The 25137-nt window shown below is 41.5% G+C and overlaps 2 protein-coding genes across 3 annotated transcripts in view; one reads left to right on the forward strand and one right to left on the reverse strand.

Moving 5' to 3' along the window:
* The window catches only part of RAD54B (RAD54 homolog B), a 66629-nt gene extending 61743 nt beyond the window's left edge, over positions 1-4886 (reverse strand). Inside the window, exons 1-3 of one of the 2 annotated variants that reach the window (XM_042035940.1) lie at positions 4780-4886; positions 1680-1833; positions 855-1026 (exon numbers count right to left, since the gene is read on the reverse strand). In XM_042035940.1, the coding sequence (XP_041891874.1) occupies positions 855-1026; positions 1680-1817 (310 nt within the window). In that variant the 5' untranslated portion in view covers positions 1818-1833; positions 4780-4886. Of the gene's footprint in view, positions 1-854; positions 1027-1679; positions 1834-2660; positions 2739-4779 lie in introns of those variants that run through there. The other variant, XM_042035939.1, reaches the window with a different exon arrangement.
* A 110-nt stretch (positions 4887-4996) lies between these two features.
* On the forward strand, positions 4997-24895 carry LOC121668295 (RING finger protein 151-like). The gene is made up of 7 exons (XM_042035944.1): positions 4997-5118; positions 10776-10889; positions 11812-12035; positions 13271-13410; positions 15184-15346; positions 16721-16841; positions 17761-24895. The coding sequence occupies exons 3-7, from the start codon at positions 11830-11832 to the stop codon at positions 17992-17994; spliced, it is 864 nt and encodes a 287-aa protein (XP_041891878.1). The 5' UTR covers positions 4997-5118; positions 10776-10889; positions 11812-11829; the 3' UTR covers positions 17995-24895.
* Positions 24896-25137: the final 242 nt, after the last annotated feature.

The raw sequence follows: 25137 nt of genomic DNA on the forward strand, positions 1-25137 counted from the left end.
ATTATGAGGAAACAACAGTGAAATAACTGTAAGACAGGTATTTAGAATGCCTGAGCTGGCTCCAAAAGGAGCAATTTTCATCCATCAATGTTAGTAACCCAGTTCAAGTGCAAGGCTTCCAAGATGTACTTGGCTCCTGAGGTCATACACTTGGATTCATACAACACAGAACTGCGCTGTATCTGTAGTCAGGGCACACCAGGACTGGGAAATGAAAACACTCAACCCCACAATGTTGTTCAGATCCATCCAAGTGCACTTGCTACAGTTCAGACACTTCAGTGTCTTTGCAGTGCTTACTACCCTGGTTTTTTGGAGGCATTTATTACCAGGGCACAGCTGATGAAGTGCACACCCACAAATGAGCAAAGCCAGTTCTGCACTGTGGCTAAAGTTGGCTTGAGCCTTAAGTGCCCACTGGAGACACTGAAGAAAAGAAACCCTCAGGAATTCTGAAAAAAACCTGAATTCATTCAAAATGGTTAGCCTTCTCTGTATGAGGTCATCAAGGTTTCCAAATTACAACACTTTCCCACTATTTAAGGTATCATAATTCTTGTATTGCCTTCAACTGTAGATTAGAGTGAGTTGGCTATAAGGCTCTTCTGGAAGACACAAACCTGAATAGCAACACTATCAACTGGCTTCCAAAACACCTTGGTTCTTTCCTTTTGTATTAAAAAAGTCATTTAACACTTGTTTCTTTTACTCTATCCAGTAGAACACCAAATAATGCCACCATTACACAGCCCTTGTAATAGTACTTCACAAAAGTTTAGTATATGCAGCCTATCATTCATAAGCTTTAAAATTCTCTTATCATACATGGTAGTAAAAAAGAAAGAGCATCTTACCAGCTTTGGGCACATTTAGCATTTTCATTTCTGCCTTGCTACACTTGTCAACACTGAAACATGCTTTTGTCTTTACTTTTCCAGTTGATTCCAAAGACTGTGTAAAATTTTCATTTTGATTCTGGACGTTTATTTTAGAAAGCAATGAAGCATCTCCCTCTTTCTCATCTATCTGCAAAAGAGAAATAAGTTCACAATAGCATTTTCTTCATGCAGGTGAAGAGAAATAGAGAAAAGAGCAACAAGAAGGGATCTCAAGACATACTAATTGTCATTATCAAACTTGCTACATAAATATATACATCTCTACAAAACTGTGTGCATCACAACAAAAAGTATGTGCACACAATACCAAACACCTACGTAAACAGTTTATGAATTTAATTTAATACAAGTCTTCTGTAGATAAATAAAAATTGTGATGCTTTTCTGTGTCAAAGGTTTCAGAGAAAGTTCCTTTGCAGCAGAACTGCAACCCAACAGACTGAGACTTTAGTACAAGTATCCTGAGTTCTTAACTGCTTTTACAAAAAATAAAATCCAATAAAGCCCATGCCAAGATGCAATCCCCACCTCCTTTACACTTGAGAATAGCATTTGGGCTCAATACTGATTAATTTTATTTATTTGAAAAACATTTTTCTGCAACCACTCCACAGTTAGAGAAACCTAACCTGAGAAGCAAGATCAAAGGTACTGAGAGCAAAGCTATCAAAATTTTTTCTGAATATATTATTAAACCAGAGATTGTTTGTGGTGAGCTCAGATGTTATCTTTTAATCACAATACTGTACAAAATACTTTTTAGTGCACTGTTTGGTTTACCTCCTTTAACTTCATTTCTTGGTCCATCTCCTTAGTTTCATTCTTGAGACAAACAGGAATACACTTCCCTGGTGGTATAAACCTTGGCTTTTTGCCTGCATTTCCTAGGACTTGACTTGGAGCTGCAGATCGCCTCATATTTAACTGTACTGCTCTGGAGGGTGGACAGGAAGGAAAGAAGCAGATAAAGACAACTATAGTCAGGATAGGCTTTAAATATAAAAATATATCCATAGATGACAACATAAGCACTATTTCAAAATATAAGAGAGCATAAAAGATCTTCAAATAACAATATTCATTCACAAGCATAATAAAATTTAAGAAAAAGTAGTATTGTTGCAATGCTTTGTTTAAGTACTAAAAAGGATCAACTACAGCAAATACTGCAGCTGAACATCTCATTTTTCATTTTAAAAGCCACTAATGCAGTTCCAATAGCAATAAATGCTCTGGAGATGCACAGTATAGGGCTACTTAACAAACACCAGTTTATAAAAAGAAAAATAATTTTAAGCAAACCTTACTATTCTAAACACTTGAAACATAATTTTGAAAAGCCCATTATTAGTGTACAATGAACAATGAATGCTGAAGGTATGTCTCATACCTGGGAACAGCCTTTTACATTAAACAGTCAATTACATTGGTCATTCAGGTTCACCATAATAAGATTAACATTCAGCAGAAAATTATCTCAGAATTACAGTGGATATTATTGCTCCATGTTATGTCCACTTGAACAGTGGAAGGAATGTATTAGATGTTTTCCCTCAAAATGTAAGACCATTATTCCCCTGAACAACCTTAAGACAAAACCAAACATATGCCGATGTTAATATAACAAAGCTTACTCTGCAACCACTAAAATAACAAGGTATAATCTTAATGCTTCAAAGTAATAGACAGGAATCAAACAAAAGAAGAAAACTCCAATAGAATAACACAGCAGCTGAAATGAAGAAGGCAAGCACAACTTACAGTACAATTACAGGTTTAATTCTCCATTTACGCATGTTTATTTTAAATGATCCCCCCAACTACTAGATTAAAAACAAACCATAATACAGATTGCAGAATCAAACTTCTGTACTATCTCAAAAGCACATTTGCATCCTGCTGCAAAAGCCAGTGTATTTCTGCACCTTTTTTGGTGCTACTCTGCACTCCAGTGGCTTCCTGCGGCACAACCACCGTTCTTGCCAAGGTCTGCACTGAAGCAGTTTGCAAACACGCAGGCACTGGTAGCAGGAGTACTGCTCTCTCCCCAATATGAGTACAATTAGTATATATGTGATGCTGTTATTAGACATAAATCTTAGGGGCAAAATGGCCTCAACTGTTGTCACTTCCACTGTGGCTGTTATTAAAAATACAAGGAAAGAAGCCTCTGACTGTGTCTACAGCAGTGCACTTAAGTTAGGCCTACCTGACAACAGTGATACCATATGAATTTTAGTTAACCCTATGCAGTAAGGGAGTAGCTTGGTTTTTATAACAGGAGTATCTGTAGCGTGAAAAGTCACTGTGAACAATGCAAAGGTGTCAAACCTTCTGGGGGAGCAGACTGCAAGTGCCAGTGCTGAGCACAGCCAGCTTCAGGTGCCATGTGAACCTGGAACAAGTTCTCTACCCAACCTACACTACACAAGAGACACTTGGGAAGACAACACAGGACACCCCATGGCTCTGCATGAGGACTGTGCATAGCATGGCTGCAGTGCTACACTAACCCTGCCCACTGCACTTCTGGTTCTGTGGAACGGGAAAGCTGCGCAATTCATAAATTGCACATATCCGTGCTTAAAGTGCTCTCGTTTCCAAATCCATTTAGACATTGCACTGTCATTTGGTCTTAAACCACAAAAACAGACTCATTAGGAGATTTGAAAATTACTAAGACATTTGAAGACACTACCCTTGATAACTCAGTAACTTCACTGTTACCAGTATTACCTACTTGCAACTACAAAGACCCTTACAGGTTTGTGGGTTTTAAAATGAAATATTGCATCCAGAAATACATCTTTGTCTTTAAAATAACAGGTTTCATAAAATGTAACAAAAACATGTTTAAAAAAATAATAGCCAAAAGGTTTACATTTTGTCCCTTTACTCCTACACAATAGAAATAGAACATCGTGGATGTACAACCACTGATGCCAGATCTTTTAGATGAGATCAGAGCAGGTGTAGCAAGGGCAAGGAATAGCTCCACATTACAACTAAATGAATAAACATGCAAATACGCCCTTTCCTCAGAGACAGCACCGATATACCTGAGAACCTTGTACTTTCCTTACTGTCAGGTCTGGCTGCAGGGAAACAGCTGCAAGCAATGCAAAAAGCACTGCTCCTAGCTTTTATTAGCAACCAGGCCTGGCCAAACCCAGTGCACCATGAAACCATAGCCCAAACCGTCTCATGGGTGCAGCTGGTTTGTCAGGCATTGAATTCGGTTGTACTTTTGTCCTTAAGGATACATTAATAGCTGCATTAAAAATGAAATACACATACAAAAAATGCTTCAAAGTTTTACACATCCAGCTCAACACGGTGCGCACGGAGCTCTGCTAAAGGCAGCTACAATACCCATATCTCGGCCCAAACTTAACACGCTGCTCCTTGAGTGTTTGAAGAGGCACTGCCGGCACAGATGGAGAGGCAGAACAGCGGCTGTGGGCAACTTCAGAGACATGACACAGCATCAGCTTTTACTCAGTTAAATTGCAGGCAGAGAGTGCACCGCCTTGAACATCAATATTACTGAAAAATCGCTTTAGATCAGAAGAAGCTGTACGGAATTTTTACTAGAGCATGTAGTTATAGGACAAGGAGGAATGGCTTCAAACTGAAACAGAGAGGGTTTATGTTAAATATAAGGAAGAAATTCTTCACTCTGAGGATGTTAAGGCACTGGAACAGGTTGCCCAGAGAACTTGTGGATGCCCCATCGCTCAAGGCCAGGTTGGATGAAGCTCTGAGCAACCTGATCTAGTGAAAGATGTCCCTGCCCACGGCAGGGGGGTTGGAACTAGGTAATTTTTAAGATCTTTCCCAGGGTCATTTCCACCGGGACCCCCGTCCGTAGCTCCCGTACCTGCGGTCCCGTCGCCGGCCCGTTCCGCCTCTGCACTCAATTGTCCCGCCGCGCTCTCCCGGCAGCCCCACCGGCCGCACCGCGCATGCGCCCTGCGCAGCCTTCCCTTCCCGCCGAGCGCGCGTGCGCCGGGGTTGTGCGCGCGGGCCGTCCCGCTGAAGGGAGCGGGGGACCGCCCCTCCGGCCCTCGGGAAGCGCTGCTCTGCGCGTGCGCAGTGCCGCCCCGCCGCTCCTGTGCCACACACAACATGGCGGAGCGGCTGCCGGCCGCACCGCCGTCAAGCGAGAGCGGCCGTAAAGGGAGCCTCGGCTGCGCGACAGCGAGCGGCGGCGGGCGGGGTGAGTGAGCGGGGCCGCGGCCCCGAGCGGGCCAGGGGCGAGCGGCGGGCGGGGGCAGCGGGGCCGGAGCGCGGCCGGGCCCGGGGCGCTGCGCGGGGTTTGTTCGTAGCGTCTGTCAGGGCCCCGTGCCGGGCTGGCGGCGGTATCGCTGGCGTGTGGGAAAGGGAGCGGTAAGGGTGTGTGCAGCTCTAATGTTTGTCGCTGCTTGAGGCCGCGCAGGTGCTGCTCCTTGGTGTCGGGTCGCTTCTCCAGATGTTTCCAGGCCAGTTCTGTGCCCTGTGCCCAGGATCGTTGTCTCTCCCTGAAGCGCCTTCCCAGGCCGGATCCGGAGGCCTTTCCCGTTCTACCTGTACAAAATTCCCCTCCCACAGCTGCGAGGGGAAGTTTCCTCTGCCCTGGTCGTGGCTCGGGGTAGCAGATCCCGGCCCTGCGCAGCCTCGGAGCTGGTCACAGAATTAATTAGGTTGGAAAAGACTTCTGAGATCATCAAGCCCATTCCAATGTCTGACCACCCTTTCCGTGAAGAAATTCTTCCCGATGTCCAACCTGAAAGCCAACCCCCCGGCACAGCTTGAGGCGATGTCCTCTCATCCTGTCGCTGGTGGCCTGGGAGAAGAGACCCTCACCTGGCTACAGCATCCTTTCAGGCAGACTGATAAGGTTCCGCTCTGAGCCTCTTCTTCTCCAGGCTAAACAACCCCAGCTCCCTCAGCTGCTCCTCATAGGACTTGTGCTCTAGACTCTTCACCAGCTTCATTGTCCTTCTCTGGACTCTGGTCTGTGAAAGGCAGGTCATGGATGGCACTGTTCTGAGTAGGTTTTGCAGGACAGCAAGTGTTGTGTAAAAATGTTCTTCGTCAAAATAGTTAGTTATGTAGTTCCCGGTAGAGGCCTTAAATTGTCTCATATTTATTATATAAGTTTTTTTGAAAAAAAACCAGCTGTCTGCATCAGTGTAAGGTGGTATTGCTGTCCATTTATTCTTACCCTCCTCTGTTCCTTTTCTTTTACACGAATGTTCATCAGGCTCCCCAGTCTGGGGAGCTGAGCTGAAGGAGTAGCTCTATGGCATCCTTGACCTGGGACTGCTGTTGTCTTTCTTCCCTTTCTGCCCTGGCTGCAGTTTCTTATCCCTGGTCATGCCCTGCTTATGCAGTCCCTAGAGCTTTTGCTGAGCCATCTATAAGAAATTCTAGCCTAGCAAACCGAATCAGGGAGTAGTTGTCTGTATGGTAAGTCGCATGAGCCAGTTCAGGAAAGGGGCAAATTAAATGTTCTGACTGATTCAAAGGAGGAGGTAAAGGGAGGTTGGGACCACATTAATTAGTGGATAGATAGGCTTGGGCTACTGTAAGAAAACTTCCAAAGGTAAATTTTTTTCCCCCAATTCAGTCTTAAAACAGGTCAGTTACCCAGAGTGATCGATCACATCAAGTGCTTGAGAAACCACTTGTACCATCACAGTTGAAGGGGTGAATCTGCCCCTTTGGGCATTAATGTTGGCTTGAAGTGGCTTACAGTGCCAGTGTGGCATAAAACATGCTAAAATACTGCTTCTGTATAGCAGGATTTAAAGTACAGTGTGTCTCTGTGAAAATAAAGGCTGAAGGAATGTCATCTCTCAATGTCACCTCATTCCTGCGCTCTGCATAGACTGTTCCTCCAGTGTTTCAGAAGATGCTGTCTTAACCATGCACATTTGCAGTTCTGTCATGATTCACTCCAGCCCTTCAAACAGTTATGCTTTGTTTTGTCACATGGAAAAGCAGCATTTTTTAAAAATCAGAAGCTACTGTAGATGAAAAAATGAAGGTCACTAATTCCATTTCAGTGTCCTGACTTTCACAGTGGAATAGCTTTCATTAGTGCCAGGCATTTAGCAAGCTATGTGATGATGTTTTTAGGAACTATATCCAACCTGTATTCTCCCTGTTATCATATCCACACCAAATCTCTGTTTGAGGGCAGTGAAGTCCACAGCTCAAGGCTAGTTTTGGGTGTGCATCTGCCTGGCAAACAACATGGGATGACAACTATTGAAAAATTGCTTGATATCTGTGAAGTCTGGAGGAGATTTTTTGCTTGTCCAGAACTGCAGGGAAAAATAAAACATGAAACAATAAAAAGCAAATAGCATGTCATAGTTTGTGTGCTTTCTCTCCCAAACAAAGAAATCCCTGCACAATGGTACCCTTACATTGCACACCCTCCCCTGTACACTCTTCACACGGCCCTTTTAGTCCAGTGGTGGTTTTTGGTGTGGGGTCTTCTAAGAGCTTATTGGATCCTCTCTCCATTTCTGTGCAGGCAGGCCATTAACTCTTGTTATCTTGAGTTGCAGCTTCTGCTGATGACCATGAGCTCTTTATCTTCTCATTTGTGCTGCTTGTGCACCTGCTCCCCGGTAGAGCAGGGGAAAGTAAAACAAGGTCCTAGACTTAGGATAAACATTACTTAGCAACAACTAAAACATTGGTGTGTTGGCAACATTCTTCTCATTCTAAAGGCAAAACACAGCTCTATACCAGCTACTGGGAGAATTGCTAAGGAAATTAACTCAGTTCCAGCCAAAAGCGTGTCTAGGCAAAAGACCACAGCTTTCAGCCTAAGGCTTCCAGCAACCCAAGCTACGTATGCTAAGCAAGTAGATAGAAGCAAACAGCATTTTAAATCACACAGCATTATAATTCTAAGTGACTCGTTCTATTTAGACGTTACTTGCTTAAGCTAAGCAACTGGTATCTCTCAACAAAATAATGTAATTTCTATGTGTAATCAAAAAGGGAGTATGGCAATTGATGAATTGTAGTAGAATTGGGAAAATTGGTTTTGAGACCAAATGGAGGAGATTGTTCAGGGGATAAGCAGAATCTGAAACTTCATTTTGTGAAGATACTGAGTAAAGTGATGCTACGGTCCCGTGCCGGCTAACACGATGTTCCGGGCACCGAGCAATCTTCTGCCTGCCTCGAGCGGGGGTGGACGGAGACCGACCGTGGCGCGGGAGGGCCAGCAAAGCACCTGCTCGGGTTCGCCTTGCCAACCAGTGTCGAAAGCCCGCAAGGAGGGAGGAAAAAAGCGGAGGGACTCCTTCGTGGAGGAAGGCGTTTATTGCAAGGAAAAACCTACACAGAGAAGCCAAAACTGTGCGGCTTGCAGCGAGTCCTGTACTTCCAAGGTCTGGGTGTGGAAAACACACAGTAACCAATGGAACATAAGCCAGGGGGTGTTACCGAGGCGGGGGAAGGAATTACAGCAAATGGGAGAAGGGGTAGGCTGGGAGGAATAACAAGGACCAATTAACAACCGAAGAGCATAGAACTGTCTGGAAATACAACCAAATATGAGAAATAAGGGGAGGGGAGGGCTGCGGCCAATGGTGAAGCACGGATTTATGTATTTTTCACAGCCATTTGAATGCTCAGGGCTTCTGGGCAGTGGCAGCATCAAACCAATGGACCTTTGGGTCTACTTGACCCGGCTGACCCTGGCTTTGGCCATGGTTCACCACAACAAAGTGATCTGTGCTGCTAGAGTGCATGACATTCTTCAGATGATCTCCCTTGGCTTATCTCTTGATTAAGGTGCATCTTTTGAAGTTGACAAGAAGATAAAACATCTCTGGTTCTTCAAGTCAGGAAACTTCTACTGAAAAAGTCTGGGACTTCAGTAACAGCTATTGTCATAGGTTCCAGACCCATGGCCACAAGGGTTCTGGCACTGTGTTGTGCTGCTCCAGCACAAGTCTTGAAAACATGCAGAAGAATCCCCCTTGATTGTGTTTTTTAAATACTTTATTTTCACTCTTCATTTGAACTCCCGTTTGGCTGGGGCTTTATACATCCACATATATATATTTTTATATACAGAGGCATACGTATATGATATATATTATTTTTGTTGTTGTTGCACTTCATTTCTCTCTTAAACAGAAATAAAGTTTTTGTTTCCCATTTGATAAAAATACTCTTCCCTGCATTCTGTTAGTCTTGCTAAACTTGCTAAAATATGCCAAAGAGTGTCTTGAAGACTTGGTCCTCAGGGACTAGCAGTGTTTGTGCAAAATGTAGCTCACAGCACCACAATTCCAATAGAACAGAAACTCTAGGACAGTAAAAATACTTGGTTTTGTTCTCTTATCTGTCCTGTAAAGTTTTCTAAAAGCAGAATCCTCTAGAATCCACCAAACCAAATCAAAGTGTTAGGCTTACAGTTCATATTATCAAATCTATATATGCTGTTTAAGTCCTCCAGCATAAATATACTGTATGTTTCAATGTTTTCATCAATACTGAGAAATAATACTTCACATTCTCCATACTGATGGTTAGCATTGTTCTCTGCTTTTTAAACTTTCCCTTGTAGCGCCTGCTGTCCTTACAGTCACAGCTTTGTGCCAAGATAATTTTGTTCACGCTGAACTAGCAAAGTCGTGAGTTTCCTGTCTTTGCAGTAGACCTGTAAAAACATACACAAAACAACGGTGTAAAAAGAATTGTTTGACATCTCTGTGATATGGTATTTTCTTAAGCAGATTCTTTTAAGACACGGTATGTCCATGTGGCTGAAGGAACAGCGTATCCCTGATACCTGTAAATTTAGCTTCCCTGTGTTGTTGGTGACAATGTAGCCACAGAAGCACAGAGCGAAATGCAGTCTGTAAAATCTGCTAGGGATGTGGTCAGGAATCTATGCGGAGTGCACTCCCTGCTTCTCTAGCAAACCTGTCAGTAGGTCACATGGCTAGTAGGTGTCCCAGCTAATCTGAAGCTAGCTCAAGCATCTCTGCAAGGCATGGTATTGGCTGTGTCGTAAACATGCCAGTAAAAACAAAACTTGGTATGGAAACCTTGCAGCAGATTATGTGTTTTGTGTTTGGGTTACGTGCATGCTTGCTTGTGTTATGTATGCTTTTATTACAGCTTCTATTAACTTCACTCTTAGCAAATACCCTTTTAACACAAGCACGTTTCATAATCAGTGAAGATACTCTGATACTTAGATATATAAGAACTTCTAAATTCCAGATTTATGTTGTATTCGTGAAGAGGAATTGCAAAGTTCTTTTTTCCCTTCAGCGTAAAACTTGACCTTATTTCTTAGAGATCCTCGCAGTTGCCAGTTATCAACTTAAGGGATTTAAGCAATGACATTTTTTATAATATTTTAAGTGAGCAACCTTAGTTATGCTACATATCACAGCAATTATATTTGCCAATACAACAAACTTGATTGTAATAGTTTTGTTTTAAAAATGAACTGCCTGTCATGACCAGATAAGAACAGGTTAGATAAGGAAATTCCACCTTTTTGAGGAATATAATTTTTACCAGGTTTCAGTTGCTACTTTTCAATAATACTGGATTCTATTGTCTTCAGTCTTACAAACAAAACTGGCTTCAAAATTGATCATCAGCAGGGTGTTCAGTTTTGTGATAAATATCTGCATCAGTAGTAATTGAAACAGAGACTGGTGTTTATTTTCACCCTAATCTAGCCAACTTTCCTGTTTTGAATTGTAGGTTTTCAGTGGCTTGTTTTGGAAAACTAGGTTTAATGGTTAGGACAGCATCTCTTCAGTAGCTGGCTTGTTAGACATAGGACTCAGTAACTTAGGAAACACTACTGAGCCTTACTCTTGCTAATGTTTTTCATAGGCATAATAAAGCAGTGAAGAGAAACTGAAGGAAGTATTACATGCCTTACTGATCAGAAAACTGTTTCTGAAGTATTTGGGCAAACTACCTATATATGTAGTAAAATCTACAAAGGTAAGATCTCTTCCTTTTCTCTTTTATTTAGAAAACCTCACAACTAATGAAAACCTCTTTCACGAGTCTCAATGGCTTTACAAAAGTAACTTTGTTACTTTTGTAACAAAGAAGGAGCAAGGTGGAGCCTAAAACTTATTCTTTTAAGTGAGTTCTGTGGAGTCTTACCAAATTCCACAAGGCTGTTTACAGTAGGATTTGGATGAAGGCAGATTGCCCATTAGTTCTTCTTCACAAGGCTTTCAAATCCATTTAAAAGCTTCTCACTTTTATGAAATAGATCATGTAGGAGAAGACAGTAGCTCTTCATGATTTCAGGGTTAGCTGAAGTTTTGGCTTCCTTAACTTCCTGAGTATTAAGTATGTCTTTAGGCATGTGGAGATTTCATGCTGTTGCCTCTGAAATTGAGGTCTAAGTGAGAAGAGAATCTTTTTTTCAGTGTGAGAGCAACATCTTATGTGATGTGCAGTTCATAAATCCAGGATCTGCTAGCTGAAAGCGCCACAGCTATTGTTGGTAAGAACACTGTTTTGTAAGTTTGTTAGGCATTACACGAAAGTATTAAAATGGAAAGCAAACATTTGCATTTGAACTTCTGTGATGTTTCTGCTTCAGGTAGAATTCATGTAAATAGAAACTGTATGTTTCACAGTGGCTGCTACAATTATGTTTAATAACAGACTTCAGACTATCTTGATAGAAAATTGTGATTCTGACATCCAACAGTGCAATTCTCAAATTCCAACTTAAATCAGAAAGTCTCCTAAGTATGTAAGTGTTTGTTTGCATTCACACATGTACTTCTTTATTCACATTAAGGTCTCCATGTTTTTAGAATTGCTTTCAGGCTTCTTTGTGGATCTACCCATGCAGATTCAGCACAAAGACTGCTTTATTTCTGTGTTTGGGGTTTTTGAATAGGTTGAAGGTGTGGAGAGCATGGGTTATGATATTGAGCGCTTTGTGGGCTATGTTAATGAAGGGCTGTTGTGCTCCATCTGCCGAGACGTGTTAGAAGATCCACTGCAGGCTCCTTGTGAACACGCTTTCTGCACTGCCTGTATCCATGGTTGGCTTGTTCATCACAGTAACTGCCCTGAAGACAGACAAGTGGTTGATGTGTCTTTGCTACGACCTCTCTACAGGTATCCAATAATCTTGCTGTGTGTTGGAATTGCATTAATTTAGGATTTCTCAGTTTTGCTTGCACAGCTTCATCTCCTGTCGATACTGTCACTCAAGACTGTCTTTATCCAGTATGCCCATGGCAGACACCAACTACTTGCATGAAAGCATTAGCATTTTCTATTTATTATAACTTAACTTTTAGGGTGTTAGGATTTCAAAACTGAAAGAACACTTAATTTGTTCTCCACCTTTTTATATCTCGAATGCTGATTCTAGATACCTGTCTGGATATTATTCTGAATGTTCTTTACAGCATCAAAACTTTTCCATACATGATTTTAGAGAAAGTCAGCAGAGCAACTCTTGATGACAGTCGCTACACACTCTATATCTCTTTTCTTTTCAGTCTTAGCTAGATGCTGTAGTGGGGTTTGTAATTAACAATTCCTAGAGATATGAACCAAATTTCTGACCTTCAAATTCTTTTTAAAATAGATCTTTAGACATAGGGAATGTCTGTTGTGAGCCACCTTGTCATGTAAAGCAGGCTGTTTTCCCAAGTGCCTTCTATAACTGGTCAGGCAGTTGAACCAGATGATTGTTGTTGGTCCTTTCCAAACAAACTGTTCTATTTTAAACTGTCAATTCCTGCTAGTCTCAGCACAAAACAGTTTCAACAGTAGACGCTGCTTGCTGTTTAACACGTGCATTGTCTAATCTTGCTCAGATAAATAGTTACATTGTATTTAAGGCCTCCAGCTACAGTAAATTTAACTTCATTAGTACTTACAACGTAATTTTTCATTAATGAGATTTTACTATCTGGAAGTTAGCTATGGCGTAGACAGAGTGCTAGAGTTCAATTTTTAGATTAGTTTGTCTGTACTCACTGTAGTCCTTTAGTCTGGCATGTTTAGAAACACAGAACTTAAATGACAGTGAGTAGTCCTGGTGTTTGGTATTGATAGTATCTGCTGAGCCAGTAAAAGGTCACGATTAGAAATTATTCAAAAATAAAGATTTCATTTGCACATTTAAATTTGGAGACTGGCTTTTCCATTAACATTGTTTCTTTCAGGCTGTTTTTTTCTGGTATGGTCACTTGAATTCTTAAAAAAAGAAATAAATTAAGATAGTCATAATTTTTCCTAATGGAGATTAGAATCTTGCTTTTTTTTTCCCAAAAGTTGAAAATAAAAATTTTTCAATAATGTTCCCAGATTTAAGAACAAATTCTTTTCTTTGCCTGTAGATATATGAAAAATGATTTAAACCGTCTTCAGCTACATTGCAGAAACAGGGAGTATGGCTGTGAAATGGTTTGTTCTCTGGAGTCTATAGACAGGCATGAAAGGGAGTGTGAGTACAGTCAGATACCTTGCTCCAATGCTGGTGAGTAACATTCAAAGAAGTTGAGTCCTTTATATTTAAAAAACATGTTTGTCATCTTCCTGTCGACAGAACTACAATAATAGCCATTATTTTCTAACAGAAATTCAAAGCTTTGGCATGATCTGCTCTTTACAGCAGTGTTATTGAGCAAAATATAGTACCAGTTTATGGTAGTTGTGATGATTAGCAACTGTTTCTTATCCAAAAACTAACCAAAATGAATATGATGAACTTCAAATGTATGAAAATGTAGTAGTGCATTAGTTTTGCTTTCTGTCAAGTTATGAGTTTGTTTCCCAGTTCTGACTGCATGTTCTGATGTTTGAATGAATGCAGTGGCCCCTGCAGAAGACTTAGGGGTCATAATTTATTTATAAAACACCTGGTTGCCTGGTGCATGTGCAGCTGCCAACTCTGTGCCATGATTTTAACAAGAACATATCTTGGAAGTAAGAATTATTCTAAGCTAAATTCCGATTAGAATTGTTCATGTTGAAGTTTTTATTTAAAACAAGGTTGCACCTCCTGAGAAAGAAACATGCCTCTAAAGAGGAACATACTGTTACAATTTCCCAGTTGATTTCATTCGAAATGTTGTATGATCCTAGATAAAGTTAATTTCTAATTAATGATGCTAAGGGCATAGTTGAGTCTGCCATTGTAATTAATTATGAGATGATTAAGGTGTTAGACTTGCTCTACTGGAAGTTATAATTTCTCTCAGAAGTAAGTGACTTCTGCAGATGCTTGATTCATGTGTTCTACTTCCTACAGAAACTGTAGTGTTTTATAGAGTTACCACGCTGGGTGTCTGGTGTTTGGGGTGTGAAGGCTCTCACATCTCTTGAACTCTTTCCCAAGAATACCTGGAATATATTTTGAGTACCACAATAACAAATCATTGTATTTATTAGTAAAGCTTTTCTAGAGAACTCTTTTGTCATTTTCTGGCATGGTTTGTTGGGAAGTTTCAATACTCCATTGTTTCAGTTTCCTTAAGTTGATATTCCCTTCAAATTAAATGCAAGGGTGTAGTGCAACAAAGAGTGCCTCAAAGATTAAACTACAAACTTCATAAATTTGACTTCATAAGTTAAGACTACAAACTTCAAGTTTAGAGTTAAATGTAGCAATAGTTTATATAGTGTTTATTTTTTATTCTTTACATTTTACTTTTAATCACCACAGGACTGCAAAGTTGGTATCCTAGAATTTCTGTGGAAATGTTTCTATCTTTGTATGAGTTATTAAACGTTCATAAATAAATGTTCCAACTTATTTATGTGGTCTAGTACATTATGGACAAGACCATCAAATCGTCTGGAAAACAAGTTTACATTCCATCCCACCCACATCTGTCTTTACTACATCTTTGGACTTTTCCCTAAGTTTGATAGTGTAATATTTATTTACACATGTGCATTCTTTATCAATTCCAGTCATTGCAATCTACGTCGGAAGCACAGGCAAGCTGCTAGTGTCTTAGCTTGGCATCAGGATTGTCATTACTGAAGTTAATTTAATGCCAGACCAGCAATAGAAGACTTTATAGAAAATAGCTCCTTCCAACCTTTCAGTATTTTCAGTTAATGGATAAGTATCTTAATGAGACTTTTAACAGTGTTGTATTAGTAGCTACGTGTGTGTAACTGTCGTATTTCATATTCTAAAGAAATCACTTTTCCCAGCTTCCTTTCTGGAGTGGTTTTGTTTGGAATGACTCAAAATGCTTTTGTTGTAAATGACTGTCTTGCCTTGCCCTTCCTTGCTCAGGTTGTACGGTGCAGATTGAGCGGCGTAACATGGACGGGCACCTGGCGGTGTGCGAGTACCGGAGCCGGGAGTGCCCCAATGGCTGTGGTTACACCATTCTCAGCGCAGAGGACACGCAGCACAACTGTGTGGCAGAGCTAAGAACTGAGCTGGAGCTACTTCGGTACAAACCTTCTGTTCCTCTCACGTTTGTGTTGGGCTGGGCTTAAAATCGCGGCATGAAGCACTTTGAAATACTAGCACTAGATTCTGGTATGTGTTAAATGGTCCATTAATTACTTGATGCTAATGGGCCAGAATTTTATTATGTGTCAGCATAGACTTTAAATTCTTGCTGTTTTGAGTCTTCTGTTGTTGGGGTTTTTTTTTGTCCAAGTTACTATAAATCTTAAAATACCCTTGCTTGCAGTTGAACAGAACTGTGAGCTTACTATGTAAAATGACAAAAAACCTAAGAAAACTGAAGTTGGCAATTTAATGTTTCCATTGGCCTGTTGTAGACACAAAGTCACACTATTTAATAATTGTATTTAGTTTATGTTTTTACAGATAGAGAAGATAAAAATCTGTAATTATTTTGGCAGATACAGGTAGATTCAACTGCTGAAGATCTAATTTTGATTTTTTTTAAAGTCCTGGTAGATTAATAACAGTCAGTGAATATGACTCTTCTTACCAGCATCCTTGTTTTCCTCTTATGTATGTTTCTGTAGCTTTCCCTTTTCATTATACTCCAGTTGGACTTTTTTTTTCCCCCTCATGCTCCTTCCTATTTGTATCTTTCAGCTCCTAAGTGTTGTGCTTTTGAACACTGCTGTGAAGTCAGGCTCAAATGTGGTTTAAATGCGTTGAGACACAAGGGATTCTGCTACCTGGTTTCTGAACTCAAAAGGTTAATATAGTGCCAGCTGGTTTTGGCTGTGGAGCTGTGTGAGTGACTAGGCTGTAACAGTTTACTGCATACTGTCATTTTACTGCATGGTGTCCACCATAAAAGTGAGCACAGATTGCACAGAACCATGGAATCATTTAGGTTGGAAAAGAGCTCTAAGATCATTGAGTCCAGCAATTAATCCAGCACTGCCAGGCCCACCACTAAACTGTGCCTATAAGTGCCTACCATGTCCACACACTCAGGCTGTCTCACTTCCTTACCTGTTTAGTAGTACTATAGGATTCAGACTTTTTATCTTGGCTGCCTCTATTTCATAACACTTAGCAAGCACATACTGTAGGCAAGCAGCAGAAAATCACCTAAAGTCATAAATACACATTCTTGAGCTCATGGAATTACTTGAGGAATATGATGTGATTGTCCCTCTATAGGCTCTTCATGGGCACTTCAGTGCCCCTGGGCACAAGGCACTTCTTTATGCCAGTTTTTTTTTTAATTAATAAGTCATGCTTCTACAGGGGCATCCTGTAGAGCTTGATGGGAATCAGATCAGGCTGTTTGGCTGCAAGAAGGCTTTCTGGAATTTGAAAATCGTTCTTTTCTCTGCTTACAAGACTTCACAAGGAGAAATAAACTTTTTAGGTCAGAAATGATCTGCAGAGTGGAGGAGGCAAAACATGAGATGGAGTCAAGGTTAGATTCACAGAGAAGGCATATGGTCCAAAAAGAAAGTATTCTGCAAAATGAAATTGAAGAACTAAAGGTAAATACAAACCTTTTTTTTTTTCTCTCTCTTAACAGTCTAGCTGTTTGCTTTTCCCAGTAGCAGTTTCTTATTTTGTAAGTAAAGTCTCATACAGAGGAAAATGGTATTAAGTATGGGAAGCAAAACCAACAAAGCTTTGCCGGGTTAGTCAGCTCTATGGAGAAGCAGGCTGGATGCTGTATTGCTGGGGTTTATCTGCTTCAGGTTCACTGGAGCTCACCTGGGTACTCCATCAGTGTCTGTGCATGCGTAACATTGTCAGCAGATCAGTCTGAAACTGATTTCAGTGTCTAAATGTAGAGTATACATCACAAACTGGATGTAATTAAACATCCAGCTCCATTTTTAATTGCTGTCCAAAGTGGCTTAGTCCAGAGCTGACACAGAGCCCTACTGCCAACAGTGGTGTTTGCACTGTGGTCAGAAGGTTGGAAGGGTGCACAGTAAACTTCATCAGGCAACGAGCAAGGCTGTCTTATCCTCTTAGTCATCCTGTTTTTATTATATCACAGAACAATGATTTTTAAAGCAGTGGATGTGCTTTATAGTTTACATTTTTATTTTTACTGGATTTGACATTAAATCCTTGCAGAATGTATCTGAACATAACCAGAACCACATTTTGTTTGGATTCTTGAAACAGAAAATAAAAGCAGCAAGAGGGTAAATTGGCTGTTTCTTATCATACGTTGTAAGAAACTTTTTGAAAAACACGTTGGAATCTTTAGAACAAGACCATTCCAGAAGGCGAATGCTGGATTGTGTCTCAAATTGTTTATATTTGCTATCAAAAAATTATTTCCGTGTTCTTTATTCTTAAGACTCCATCGCCCTACGTGCGTGGCCAGTTCAACTTCATTGCGCCATCATTAGAAGAGGGTTTGTTTCTTGCAGTGAATTTGTATTTGCATTTCAGAGTCAGATGTCACGAATGATGTCAGATGTGCGGTCTCTGATGGCTGCGGAGAGACAGCACCGTCAAGAGCTGGAGCAGGCAGAGCTGGAAAAACGGGAGTTAATGGAGCTGCTGAAGGGGCTGCAGAAGGACTGTCGATTAACTACTACAGAGGGAAGCAGGAAGTCAAATTTCCGTCCTTTGACACGACTAGAGAGTGTGAAAAGAAAACCTAGGGAAGTTACAGTTATCTAAATAGTACTAAGCTCAAAAAGCATTTTCTTCAAATACTGTCTTCTGGCAAACTACTTTCTTTGAATGATTGGTAAATTTTATATCATTTCTGATTTACTTGTTTTCTTTTAAAGTCTAAATTACAACTGTATTTTCTTTGGGGCCATAAAAACAAACAGAAGAATTTTTTTCTGAGGGAATACTGATCATTAAAACCAGTAATTGGAAGACATATTTTTAGCTAATGGGGAGGAGACTTGATTCATTCTCTCTTTACTGTATCACTTACAGGAATCTTTCAAGCCTGAAAGCTACAGCCTTTTAAAGATACGGACTATTATAGACCAGGAAGAAAACAACATTTAAATACCTATGTTTCAAACAAAAAAGCAAATGTGACCACTTGGGATGTACTTAATTTGAGGAAAAGTGAATAGTAGAATTAGTAAGTCAGTAATAGAAGTTAATAAGATTTTGTTTGTTTGTAGTTTGTAGAAGGTCTTATTTCAAAGGTTGAAAGCAAGCACTTTAAATTGTAATTCTTCTGCTATGTAAAGCTTTGGGTGAGATTGACTGTTGCTTTAGAGCTTCTTCTCATTTCCCAGGCTGATACACACTTAAGAGACTAATGCTAAAGCCCAAGGTAGTAGAATGATCTAAAACCTTTTAAACAGATGTGTGAATAACTTTGAGTTTGTGGGAATGGATCTGCTTCTTATTTAAAAATTTGAAGCTTTTATATGTGAAAGTATCAGGAATTTCTACAGGATCTTTTAAGCATAAGACCAGTCCATTTGGTACTCAATGTCTTTAAAGCATATATAAATACTTAGAGTATATTTTATTTTCTTGTGGCAGGTTTAAGGCTACTTGATATGCACAAGAGATAAATATTTGCACAGTCACTTGGGCTTCAGACATCTGTGTTAGTGCTCAAGCACTAACACAGGGCTGCAGGGAGTGCCAGAGCCTGGCACTGGCATCTGAGGGTAACAGAACACCTGTGTGAGTGCGAGCAGGTCAATGATCTGCTCTGCTTAGTGCTACAACTCAAAGAGGAGATAGAAGGGCTAAGGGATGTTAGAGCATCTGAGGAAGAGATTGACTGGTAGAGCCATACTCTGCCTCTCCTGAGGCAAGTGTACCAGTCACATGCACCTCAGAAAGTGGAGGATCGCTAGAGGTGAACCTAGGGTGGCAGGCCTGTGATGGGGGCAAAAGCACTGGCCCGGCTAAAGTGCATCTACACCAATGCACCATGTGGGCAGCAAGCAGGAGGAGCTGGAAGCCATTGTGCAGCAGGAAGGTTTTGATGTTGTCACCATCACAGAAACATGGTGGGATCACTCACATGACTGGAGCGCTGCAATGGCTGGATATAAGCGCTTTAGAAGAGACAGGTGAAGCAGGAGAGGTGGTTGGATAGCACTGTACAATGGGGAGTGTTTTGATTGGATTGAAATTGATGATGAAGATGACAAGGTTGAGTGCCTCTGGTAAAGATCAGGGTGAAGGTCAGCAGGGCAGATGTCATGGTGGGAGTCTGTTAGAGACCACCCAGCCAGTCCAGGCTGATGACGTGTTCTACAAACAGCTGGCAGAAGCCTCACAGTCACCAGCCTTTGTACTCAGGGGTGACTTCAGCTTGCCAGATGTCTGCTGGAAATACAGCAGAGAGGAAGCAGCCTAGGAGGTTCCTGGAATGTGTGGAAGACATCTTTCTAACTAACACAACTGGTAGATGAGCCTAGCAGAGGAGGGGCCCTATTGTTTGTGGGCAAAGAAGGACTGGTGGGTGATGAGATGGTCAGTGGCCATCTTGGGCAGGGTGACCATGAACTGTTAGGGCTTTCTGTACTGGGTAAAGTGAGGAGGGGCACCAGCAGAATTTCCACCTTGGACTTTGGCGAGCAGACTTTGGCCTGTCTAGGGCATTCATTGACCAAGTCCCTTGGAAGTCAGTCCTGAAGGGCGAAGGAGTACAGGAAGGTGGATCTGCTTTAAAAAGGAATTATTAAATATTCAGGAACAGACTGTCACCATGTGTAGAAAAACAAGTTGTCAGGAAAAAAGACCAGTGTGGTTAAACAGAGAGCTTAAGCTGGAATTTAGGGAAAATAAAAGAGAATATATCACCTCTGGAAGGAGAGTCAGGTAACTGGGGAGGACTGTAAGAATGTCACAAGGTCATGTAGGAAGAAGATTAAAAGGGACAAAGCCCAACTAGAACTTGATTTGGCCACTACAGTTAAAGACAACAAAAAAGTTTCTATTAATATTTTGACAGCAAAAGGAGGGTCAAGGAGTGGCTCTGCCATTAGTTGAATCCAGAGGGTGGTGTAGTGACAGGGGTTGAGGAAAAGGCAGAGGTACTTAATGCCTTCTTTGCCTCGGTCTTCAACATCAGGATCAGTTATTCTCAGGATGCCCAGCTCCCTGGATGGAAGTTGTTGATGGGCAGATGAGTGAAATCCCCATAATCCAGGAGGAGATGGTTAGTGACCTGCTCTGCCAGTTAGACACTCACAGGTCTATGGGCCCTGATGGGATCCACCCCAGAGTAATGAGGGAACTGGCAAAAGTATTTGCCAAAACACTTTCAATCATCTATCAGCAGTCCTGCTCAACTGGAGAAGTTCCATCTGACTGGAGATTAGCAAATGTATCACCCATCTACAAGAACGGTTGGAAGGATGACCTGGGGAACTACAGGCCTGTCAGCCTGACTTCAGCTCGGGGCAAGGTTCTGGAAGAGATCATCCTGAGTGCCATTACATGGCACATGCAGGACAACCAAGGGATCAAGCCAGGCTTTAAGAAAGGCAGGTCCTGCTTGACTGATCTGATCTCCTGCGACCAAGTGACCTGCTGAGAAGGTGAGGGAGAGGCTGTGGATGTTGTCTATCTAGACTTCAGGGAAGCATTTCACACCATCTTCCATAGCATCCTCCCAGAAAAACTGGCTGCCTGGGGTTTGGATGGGTGGACTCTCCAATGGATAAAAAATTGGCTGGTTGTTAGGCCCAGAGAGTGGTGGGGAACGGAGCTAAATCCAGTTGGCAGCTGGTCACTGGTGGTGTTCACCAGGGCTCAGTATTTGGGCCAGTTCTGTTTAACACCATTATTAATGATCTGGTCTTGGGGATTGAGTGCGCCCTGAATAAATTTGCAGACACCACCAAGTTGGATGGGATGTTGATCTGTTTAAGGGTAGGAAGGCTCTGCAGACAGACCTGGACAGGGTCGATGAATGTGCGAAGGACAGCTGCACGAGGTTCAGTAAGGCAAAGTGCTGGGTCCTGCCCTTGGGTTGCAGCAACCCCATGCAGTGCTACAGGCTGGGGGCAGAGTGGCTCGAGAGCTGTTCAGCAGAAAGGGACTTGGGGGTGCTGGTTGACAGCTGGCCTAATATGAGCCAACGTGTGGCCAGGTGGCCAAGAACGCCAGTGGCATCCTGGTCTGTATCAGAAATAGTGTGGCACTGATTGTCCCTCTATATTTGGCACTGGTGAGGCCACACCTTGAGTGCTGTGTCCAGTTTTGGCCCCTCACTTTAAAAAGGGCATTGAAATGCTTAAGCATGTCCAGCAAAGGGCAACAAAGCTCATGAAAGGTCTAAAAAGCTTGTCTAATGAGGAACAGCTGAGAGGGCTGGGTTGGTTTAGCCTAGAGAAGAGGAGGCTCAAAGGGGGACCTCTTCACTCTCTACAACTCCATGAAAGGAGGTGTAACCAGGTGGGGACTGGTCTCTACTACTGTGCCTACAATGAGAGGACAAGAGGAAATGGCCTTAAGCTGAGACAGGGGAGATGCAGATTAGATGTTAGAAAAAAAATTTTCACTGTTAGGGTGGTCAAGCATTGCGATAGGGTGCCCAGGGAGCTGGTGGAGTCACCATCCCTGGAGGTGTTCAAGAGTTGTCAGGATCTGGGGCTGGGCAATGGTTTAGTGGTTTTGGGGTTACAGGAGTAGTTCTGGGTTGACAGTTGAACTTGGTCTCTTCCACCCTTGATGATTCTATGACTCAAAGTTTGCAATAGAATTTTTTAACAGACTCACAAATCAAGGAGGCATTTATCTGTAAGCACTGCATGAGAAATCTGTATAGTTCAAAGACTTTCTCCAAACTTCTTACACAGCCTGTTCATGTTCTTTTCAGTGCTATAACTAAGCCATATTCTTAGCTCATCAGTGGACTAACTATAGAGGTATCTAGCCTTCTGTTTACTGAATGTGTTAAATCAGTTTTGAAGGCTCAGGAAAATATGTGCAGGTTCAACAACCCGAATATGTTAGTTTTATAGTTTAGAACGCAACTGCATTACTGTGCATGCCTTGCTGTCACTCAGAGCAATGCTTTTATAGCTAATAGCATAACCAAAGAGAGAGGCAGCAATCTTCTTTAGCACTTAGTCTACATTATGAAGACTTGTGGTCAGAGCTGTCTGAATTTCGGGCATTAATAAATCCTTCTAACTTGCTGTTTCTTTAGTACCACTGAGGCAGATGTGCACAGATTCAGGTCTTAGTATTTAAAAACTGGTCTTGTGTATTTAAAAACTGATATAAATAGCTCTTCTGTAAAAGTGGGTTTTTTTCAGGGAAAAAAACACATTCAAAGTAATTTAGAGTATTTGGGACACTATAGCAGTCTCACCAATTCATGGCATAGCACATCTCTTAAGCAGCCATGTTCAATAATCTCAAACAGTAAACCAGTAGCTATAATTTGGGAAGACCTTCATTCACACTAAATGTTCAGTGGTCAGTTCACTTAATCAATGTGTGTATTAAAGCAATAGGTAGAAAGTAAGAATGCTGTTACTCTCGTGTTCTAAACAAGCAAGCTGTGAGTGTCTGTGCTCTGCGTGACATTATTGCAGCATTCATGCTAATTTTCAAGCTTTTTGGCAACATCAGATTTCATGCTATTAGATTTAGTTAGTGCTTTTCTGTGTATCGTAACTGTGTGGTGGTGATGTGACTTTATCAACTTTGCCTAATGTAAAGAAGAAAATCACTTCAAAATCCTTTAGAACTCAATGAACTGGATCATCTTTCCTGAGTCAGAGGGCAGTAACCCAATCTTTTCTGTTCCGACCACAGAAGAAAGCAAGTTATTAGCTCTGTGCTTTCCCCATAAGGGGATCTCTGCATTTGTTTGCTTTAGAAACTTCACCCACTTATTTATGACTAAATTCCTCCTAGCATGGGAAATAGGGTTTATTTAATGTTTACTTAGTGTTTGGTCTGCTGTCTTTTCCCTAAGTGCTGGACATGAAACTGTGTGAGAAAACGCGTCCTGGGTGGTAAGGAAGGACTTTCTGCTGTGCAATCAAGCTCTGACAGTCTGAACTTCCAGTGTGAAAATGTGGCCCACTGGCTGCTGGAATGGGCTGTCACTATGGGTTTCCTTTAGCAGCAAAGAAGCCCTTTCAGAGATGTTTTAAATAGGTACACAGTAGCTAATGGCATCAGGTCTCTCTGGTGGCTCTAAGCTTTATGCCATTCCTCTGGGTTGATAACGGTTCTGCACTTCAGATTTTCCTCTGCTAATGAACTTCTCACAAGGTGGCATTGCTGAAGTATCGTCATCATTTGACCTGTCTTAAAACTGACTAGACTGACATGAAATAGCCCGTTACATTAATATTTCATCTACTTGCTTTTCCAGTGTCATGTATTATGCAGCTCTTAATAGCATTTGGCAGAAGCAAGGGATTTTTTTCTTTCTTTCAAATAGTCTGTTAATCCTTTCCACAAAAACTAAGACTCCAAATATTGTACTAGACCTGACAGAAGTTAAAGACACTCACTTGGAAATGCTACTTCCTTAGTCATGATCATATTTTAGAATTATATGAGAGACACTGCTAAAAGTGCATTACAGGAGGGTTCCAGCACGGAATTACTGGTATTATTATTCTCATACTAAATCACACTTTAATCAGTTCCATTTCCTCACAAGTGGAACTGCTAGTCAAGTGGACCAGTAACTGTGCAAACTGTTGTATTTTGAGTTGCTGCTTCTAGCTCTTTGCAGCTGGAAGAGGGAGAGCAAAGAGAGGAACACATAAATGTGGTGTGACTGTTCCCTCAGCCCAAAAGCAGTGATGCGGCTGCACCAGCCTGTGGCACCAGGCTTACCAGTGTGAGCTGCCAGCGTGTGGCAGGGAGTTAACATGGCATTAGAATTAAAAGGAGATTAAGTCTTTATCCAGTTAGGTGGGTACACAATGTCAGAGTACCAAGCCTGGGAGATTCACAAACAAAACTCTGAGAGAGCAAGTGGTTAAGTACGTGGAACTTTCATCTACAAGAGTTTCTTGTCAGCATAGAAGGGAAGGGAATTGCACACTCAAGCAAAATACCTGCTATAGTGATGTATTTTGACTGGCCAAAAGTGGTTTTATCTGAAATGTTCTTAGGTGTTTGTATGAAGTAATGTATTAATAGACCCCAGTTGCAAACAGTTCCTAATTTACAGAAATGGGTAGCCTTGCAAATGAAATTTTCCATGTGCTGTCTTCTTGGATGTTTCTGGCATGGTGCTTCTCTACAGCCACTTTCCTTAGAAGTGCTGGGTAGTATTGACAGGGAGCAATACTAGCCTTGCCTTTCCCCCGTACTGTTGTCAGATGGAGTACGGTAGGTCAGGGAGATTTTACCAAGTAGAAGATGCCTTTATAAACACCTACAATTCTATGCAACTTTCTATTAACAGAGTAAACACTGAACTGTCTTCCAGCATTATGGGTCGCTGCCAGTCTATTTACGTTTTCTACCTTTATATGCACAAGGATAAACCAGCGCTAAACAGATCTTAATCTCTAGGCTGTATAAGAAACAGTAACACTTTGTATCACTTTGAAGTACACTTTGTATAAAAGTTGAACTAATAAAGGGTCTACATCATCATTAACACACTTCGGTTCACTTCATTCTGTACAGAAGTTTGAGTACCCTCTTTATCAGATGGAATGGCAACATTTAGGTACACTGGCCTGCAGAGCACAGGAGTCATGAATGCACTACAGTTACAGGTTTGGTGCCCTGGAGCAGGTAAGGCTGCATTTTCCCTTGTAGAGGGAGCAGTAAACAAAGCAGGTGTTCAGTCAAACTATCCCTTCTCCAGGATTTCCCTCCTGCCTCATAGATGGGAGT

This window comes from Corvus kubaryi, unplaced genomic scaffold, assembly GCF_017639235.1.
Source record: "Corvus kubaryi isolate FWS band 111438036 unplaced genomic scaffold, C.kubaryi_AGA036_p1.0 37385, whole genome shotgun sequence".
Lineage (NCBI taxonomy): Eukaryota > Metazoa > Chordata > Aves > Passeriformes > Corvidae > Corvus > Corvus kubaryi.